The following is a 6,975-nucleotide window of genomic DNA, read 5'->3' as shown; positions in this document are numbered from 1 at the left end:
GGGAGAGAAAGTTAAAGAGTCTGTGTCTAACACGCTCCTTTTAAAGGAATCTAGACTGAGATGATGCTTCACATTATCCACTCCCGAAATTGGTGGACCCCAACAAATTAATAAGTGATCTAGATATGTGAAATCTATTCAAATTCTTCTCTAAATGATTACTTGAAAAAGAGAAGAAATATTCTAATATATAGGTTAAAGGGATCGTGTCTAGACGATGGAAGACTCAACACATTCCCTTCAACATAGACTGATTAAATGAAGAAGGTGCTGTAGAGTATCAAGTTCGAGAGATGGTAGATCACGACTCTATTGCCATATGAAGATATGTAAAATCCATTTAGATTAACACTTTAGTGCCCTTGAAAAGTTTAATAAACTTCCAAAATATGTAAAAATCATAGAGCCCTTATCTTATATTTGTTGGTAAAGGAGAATTGACTGAATATATTGTACAAATATTCAAGCCGCTAATAACCAATTACTTGATGCAAATTGTAGCAACTTTTTTTAACAAGATTTATAAAAAACACTCTTGGCAAGACACTAAGGGCCTGTTTACTTGTGGCTTAATGAGCTTACCGGATAAATGAGCTTATTCGCACAGACATTTTAGGGTGTTTACTTCGGGCTTATTCACCCAGACATGGGCTTAATCGCGCAGCCAGATACCCTGCCTTGTCCACATTAAGCCAAAAAAAAAAGGACCTCCCTACCCTCCAATAAAACCCACGCCTCTTTTTCTCCTCCCATAGTCGCTCTTTTCCTCCAAGCTTCTCCTCCAATCTTCTCCTCAAGAACCCTAATTGGCCGAAATACTTTCTCCTCAAATCAAGGCTCTCTTCTCCAAAGGTAACTCTTCTCCTTTGCTGCTGATATTGCTTCTGATTTGCTCGATATTGCTTCTGATTTGCTGCTGTATATGCTCGATATTGGCTGTCGTTTTTTGCTTCTGATTTGCTGCTGTATATGCTCGATATTTGCTGTCGTTTTTTCTTCTGATTTCTGCTCGATTTTGCCCTCCATTGTTGTCAATATTTGCTGCTCGTTTTTGGTATAATATGCTCGATATTTGCTGCTCGTTTTTGGTTGTATATGCTCGATATTTCTGCTCTATTTTGCTAGTAAATTCTTGATATTTTTGGGTTTGTTTGATGCATCGATTGTTGTTAATATTTGCTTTATTTGCTGCTCGATTTTGGTAGTATACGACTCGATATTTCTGCTCGACATTCCCTCCATTGTTGTCAATATTTGCTGCTCGTTTTTGGTAGTATATGCTCGATATTTGCTGCTCGTTTTTGGTATAACATTCTTGGTATAACAGCGGCTTGTTTGTATAACAGCAGCTTGTTTGTATAACAGCAGCAACATTCTTTGTCTTATTTCTTGGTTTGTATAACAGCCCATAGTTAATACTCAGGGGTAAATTGGTCATTTCTGTGATTCAGATTGTTGATTCAGATAGAAAAGTAAACAGCAACCCAAATTTATCCAGACAGACAAATTTATCCATACATGACTTAATAGAAAATTTGGTAAACAACCCTTAAGACGTAAATTGTAGCAACTTAAAGTACCCTTTTAATTTTTGTTTCAAAATTATCTATTTATACTTATTTAATCTAATTTAGTTTTTAAAAGGGTAATGTTTCATGTCGTATATATTCAAGAATTCCACATCAATACTAACACTTTAGATCTAAACAATTAATTGGATCAATGTTTTCTTGTTTATTGACATCAAAGTTGGGTTTTTAATTCAATCCAACAAACTAAGTAATTATTTTCACCCATCTTATCCATCCGCTACAAAACTCTACAATAAAATATACCCCCCCTCTATATATATATAATATTGAAACTTTTTAAATGTTTCAACCAATGTAAGCCAATTAAATTTAATTTTAACTTTAGATAATTCTTCATTTTTAGGGGTGTTTTTATTTTTTAAATATGTAATCGTCTTATCTTCAACCGCAATCGCCTTATCCCCAACTGTTAATTGTTTAATTGTATGGCGCAGATAAAGTTGCATTGGTTGCAACATTTAAGAAGGTTGCATTTGATTAGTCATTTATCAAATACAAACCCAACCATTTATACAAATTGTGTGTGTATATATATATATATATATATATATATATATATATAATCAGGTTTAGGTTCAGGTTCAGGTTCAAGAGAAAACATCAAAAAAATGAAGAATTAGGAACACACTGGTAATCGTTTATTTATAGGGTATGCACATGTACATACAATTAATTGTAAGCAATTTTTTCGGTATGCACATGTACATACAATCAAAAATATATATGTACATAACGTCCAGATTAATGGTTTCAAAGTGTTCCTCAATTTTTATTTTTTTAGGTTTTCTTCTTAACCTCTTTTTCTATATATAAATTGGGAAGGATAAAAGAAATATTAATTCAAGATTCGCAAATGAGAATAACAACTCTAACTATTTATATTCACATAAGTAGTCGGATAATTACAAGATAAAGAGAGTATAATTATTGGCTAGGAATAAAGGCACTTCAGTAGAAGCTTTATGAACTTATTTACCAAAAAAATGGGTCTTTTGGGTCATATAACCATATTTTTAAATATACTAAGGCCTTGTTTGTTTTTACCTAAAAATCACTTAATACCTTCTTATGTCTGAATCGGTCAGACCTTAGGGTATTAAGTGTGTTTGTTTTTTTTTTTTCAATTAAGAGCTTAAAAGCTCTGATTATGTCTGAATTATTTAGAGGTAACATTTTCACTTAAAACCTCTTAATTGCTTTTAGAGCTTCCAATGCTTGCAAAGAAAGCCTAGATTTCAATGATTCAGATTTCAGATTTCAGACGTAAAAACAAACAGTCTGACTGATTCAGATTTCAGACTTCAGCACTACCTCTTAAAATTCAGAAGTGAATTCAGACTTCAGACTTAAGCACCTCTTTAAAAAACAAAGGCCACCTAAGTGTCTGTTTATTAACAGTTTTAATGAGCTTAATGATACTTATAATTTATATTGTCAGTTATAGATTGATTGTCCAATGATAACTTAATGATACATAAACTTAGTCAGTAAGTTTCTAGAGAGAGTTGTATGTAGAAACCCAAGGTTTTTTCTTTCAAACTTGTCCTTCTTAATTAAATAAGCACGCTCCTTCCATTTATGAAAATACTCTCTCAAACAAAAACTTTCTTAATATATATATATATATATATATATAACTTTATTCATACATAAATTAATGAAAACCAACCAAAAAGCCGAATTATAGAGTGAAACGATATTTAATTTACATCTCTAGCTAGTAAAACAGCTGCGTTTTATTAACTAATTACTAACAAATTAGGAAAGGAGGAAATTAGGAACCTACAGAACATTCAGAATGATTCTTACAAGTTGATAAAAGCTATTATCATTACTAATATTGTTATGATTTCTATTTTATTTTAATTATTATACAAAGTAATTACAATGAGCAAAAATGCATAACAAATTATTCAATTCGTGACAGATTTCTCCATAAAATGATTATGCACAAGAAAGCAATACTCCATCGCTATAAGCTTATTTATGATCATTTTATTTACCTCGAATTATCCTTAATTATTCAATTAAAATTGGATCCCTCTACTTCTTTCCATATACAATATCCTTCGATGATAACAAACAACAAACAGAAAAATCAAATCTTTTTTTCAGATGAAAAACGAAAAAGATTCAAGCTTCTAAACAAAAAAAAGAAGAAGGAAAGAAACACACAATCAAGCACACAAAAACACCTGTACATGTTTCAAGAAACTTATGAGTTGCATCCTAGACGAAGCTCTAGATCGATACCTTCAATTGATGAATCGGTCTTCTTTCTCTTGTTGTCAAGAACAAATCTTTGGTTGTTTTCATGATTCGTTGACGTTGAAGCTTCGATGAGCGAAGAATTGAAGCAACGAGGAGCCACGACTGCTGAATAATTCATGAAGTTAATCTTTATTGGGGATGAGGCGAATTGGAAAGAAGAGAGAAAGTATTACCTTTAACCTTATTCAAAGATGAAGGGTTTAAAATTGCAATAGGGTTGTTAGGCAAAGAGCAGAAAAGGCATAGACCACCATTTGCAACACGTTCTTGAGTCGGAATCAAGAGAGTGGAAGAAGATAAATTAGGGATTCTCAAGTTAGGCTGGGATTGGTGGATCCGAGCCCTATCGCGGCGGTGCACATTCATGTGACCACCTAGAGCCTGAGCTGACTGGAATTCTCTTCTGCAAAATGTGCAAGTGTATGACCGTGGCGGCCAAGTGGTTCCCATGATATTTCCTGTGTCTTTCACAAAGGCTTTCACCTCCCATGAATCATCATCTTCCTCTTGAGAGTTTGTCGTCAATGGATTAGAGCTCCACATCCACAAGACCGTGTCGGCGATAATGGTGCTAGGTTGAATCGGTGGCTGTTGACAAAATTAAATGACAAGATCAGCAACCACTGTATAATGGTAGAAACAAATTAAGGGTGGAGAATGATTGAAGATGAAATGTGAAGAAAAGGGTTAAATAAGAAATGTGACAAAACAAAATTCTAGCGAGTAGCCGGCTATTGTGAGAATTATAAAAGGTGACCCTTTTCCTACACATGATTTCACTTCAACGTTCATCTAAGTTTTTTCTTTACTAAAGATTATTTAGCCTTATATATATATATATATATATATATATATATATATATATATATATACACACACATATATATACACACACAGAGGGGGGGGGTAAAGACTCGTGTGAGAATGCGAGTTAATAAGAGATCTGAACCCTTGATCGCATTTAATCTTAAACCTACCCATGAATCACGTTTGATGAAGATTAATCCGGTGCATCCCATCCTAATGTGCATCAAAAGATGAAGATCATTTCTTATGCTTTTCACATGTAACTCTCTTTCTCATCGGAATCCAACACTATATATAGGGAACTGGGGAAGGTGGTTCAAACAATAGATTAAGAGGGTCAAAGTAAAATAACACAATAACACCTATATCACATGTTATTTTATACTAAAAATTTTATTTGATCAAGCCTCCAAAGTCATTGGGCCAAGTGCACCTAGGTTGGTTGTTGGGTACTAGATGACGTATTTGAAAGGTTACATACCTTAGATTAGAATGTTTTTTTTTTTTTTTTGGACCGCAAGAAAGACATTTATTCAGACCGAAATAATAGAATGTAATAGATCTATAAACATATAAGAAGACTTACTATGATAATATGGGATAATTATTCCCACGCCATGACTAAATACGAAAATTATATCATTGGGGGACTCGGACTATAGACCGTGGGTGGTTGAGGTTGATGACCATGTGACATGTAACAATCTATTTCTAACGATAGAGCATATCTTAGTCATTGGGGGAACTGAATTATAGACCGTGGGTGGCTGAACTCGATGACCAATATACCATAATAGAAGCTCTATAACTTTTGAATGTGACTTACTTTTGTGTTATGTCACTGTTAATGGTAAATTGAGTCTCTTTCGTCATCTTATAATATTTTTCACCCTTCCAAGGGTAAATATAATGCTTGTTCTCACCAGACGTTAAACCTAAGACTTTTTCTTAAGTGACATGTATACCAGGACCAATAGCAGTGGGGATCCCAAGGTATAGCAGAGTAATGGTTGCCGTTAGACATTTGTAGGATGTCACTTTTGGAGATACATAGCGTCACACATTGATTAGAAATCTTTTGGTCTATCGTAGCGACACCCAATATTAATCTTTTACCTAGTTTGGTTTAGATTATTAGGTTGTTAGCTACCATTCTTATTATTGTAAATGCTTACATTTTCCCCATAATTTGGGTGATTTTATTTATTTAAGTACCATTTATGTATTTACTTTGCGGTTCAAATTTGCTCCTATTATATGGGTGTTATTTTGTGATCGAGTAACTTTGCGAACACATTACACATTTTAAGCATTTTAAGTCTCTATTGATACGTTGTGAACATATTATGAAATCTAGGTGGGGGAACACCTGGACACCTAAGGGGTTGTTTGGAATTGCTTATTTGAAATAACTTATATTTTTCTATAAAAGTGCTTATCAACTTATTATAAATTAAAATGTTATAACTTCTTCAAAAATTCTTTATACCGGTTTGACACTAGTATAAGTTGTTTATCCAAATACTAAAAAATGTTTATTACCGATGTCACACCGGAATAAGTCAATAAGTTGTTTTTATAATCAATCCCAAACACCCAATAAAAGTGCACATAAATGAAAAGTTTCAATTGCTCGACCAAACACCATATGATTGCACATTGTGTGAACCATTGTGTACGATTTAAAGGAAATGGGAACCACATAAAACTTCAATAAACACTATGAACACATTGTAAACACTTTATGAACACATTGTGAACACTTTAAAACCCATTAATAGTAAACACTTGTTGCACTCTAATTGAAATCGAAGAAATGGGTAATGAAAAAGAACTCTTACCCAAAAATTAATATAAAAAACCTAACATGCATGAAATCATGAACCCTAGCCTAAAATCAAAATAAAAAACCCCTAACAAAAACCAAGACTATACCAAAATCAACATCAACCCTACATGTTTGTACGACAAATGATTCATCTAATGAAAAAAAAAACTATAGATAGAAGGAGAAAAAGAAGTCATCGCCTATGGTGGTGGTTTGAGAATCACTTGGTTGTAGTACATATACATATACATATACATACTAAAGAAAAAAAAAGGCAATAGTGTAAGTGGAGAGAGAGAGATGAGGGGACCAATGTCTTCTCACCATCATTTACTCCAAAATATGTCTACCTACTTACTCACCTCTATCTCTATATATATGTACATGGTTTTAGTCGACTAAGTTTACAAGATACATATATATATATATATATATATATATATATATATATATATACTTGAGATCATGTGAGACCAA

At 32.9% G+C, this 6,975-nt stretch overlaps 1 protein-coding gene across 3 annotated transcripts; it reads right to left on the bottom strand.

Annotated features, from left to right (window-relative positions):
- Nucleotides 1-3,538: 3,538 nt before the first annotated feature.
- Nucleotides 3,539-4,590, bottom strand: LOC112528026 (transcriptional regulator SUPERMAN-like). Of its 3 annotated transcripts, none has more exons than XM_025138915.1 (2): nucleotides 4,044-4,590; nucleotides 3,539-3,965 (listed from the first exon to the last, which is right to left on the bottom strand). In XM_025138915.1, exons 1-2 carry the CDS (start codon nucleotides 4,404-4,406, stop codon nucleotides 3,834-3,836), a joined length of 495 nt encoding a protein of 164 aa, XP_024994683.1. In that variant the 5' UTR covers nucleotides 4,407-4,590; the 3' UTR covers nucleotides 3,539-3,833. The 3 variants fall into 3 exon arrangements, with proteins under 3 accessions (XP_024994683.1, XP_024994681.1, XP_024994682.1); XM_025138913.1 differs by having other exon boundaries at nucleotides 3,553-3,968; nucleotides 4,037-4,589; XM_025138914.1 differs by having other exon boundaries at nucleotides 3,570-3,965; nucleotides 4,037-4,582.
- Between the last annotated feature and the right edge of the window lie 2,385 nt (nucleotides 4,591-6,975).

The sequence above is a fragment of the Cynara cardunculus genome (assembly GCF_001531365.2).
Source record: "Cynara cardunculus var. scolymus isolate 2C chromosome LG 15, CcrdV1, whole genome shotgun sequence".
Taxonomy (NCBI): Eukaryota; Viridiplantae; Streptophyta; class Magnoliopsida; order Asterales; family Asteraceae; genus Cynara; species Cynara cardunculus.
This window is presented reverse-complemented; position numbering and strand designations above follow the sequence as displayed.

Excerpts from the sequence above, each read along its gene's own strand:
- LOC112528026 (XM_025138913.1), bottom strand. The coding sequence starts at position 4,406 with ATGTGGAGCTCTAATCCATTGACGACAAACTCTCAAGAGGAAGATGAT. Across the intron at positions 3,969-4,036 it reads ATCTTTGAATAAGGTTAAAG|CAGTCGTGGCTCCTCGTTGC; the intron begins GTAATACTTTCT and ends TGAATTATTCAG.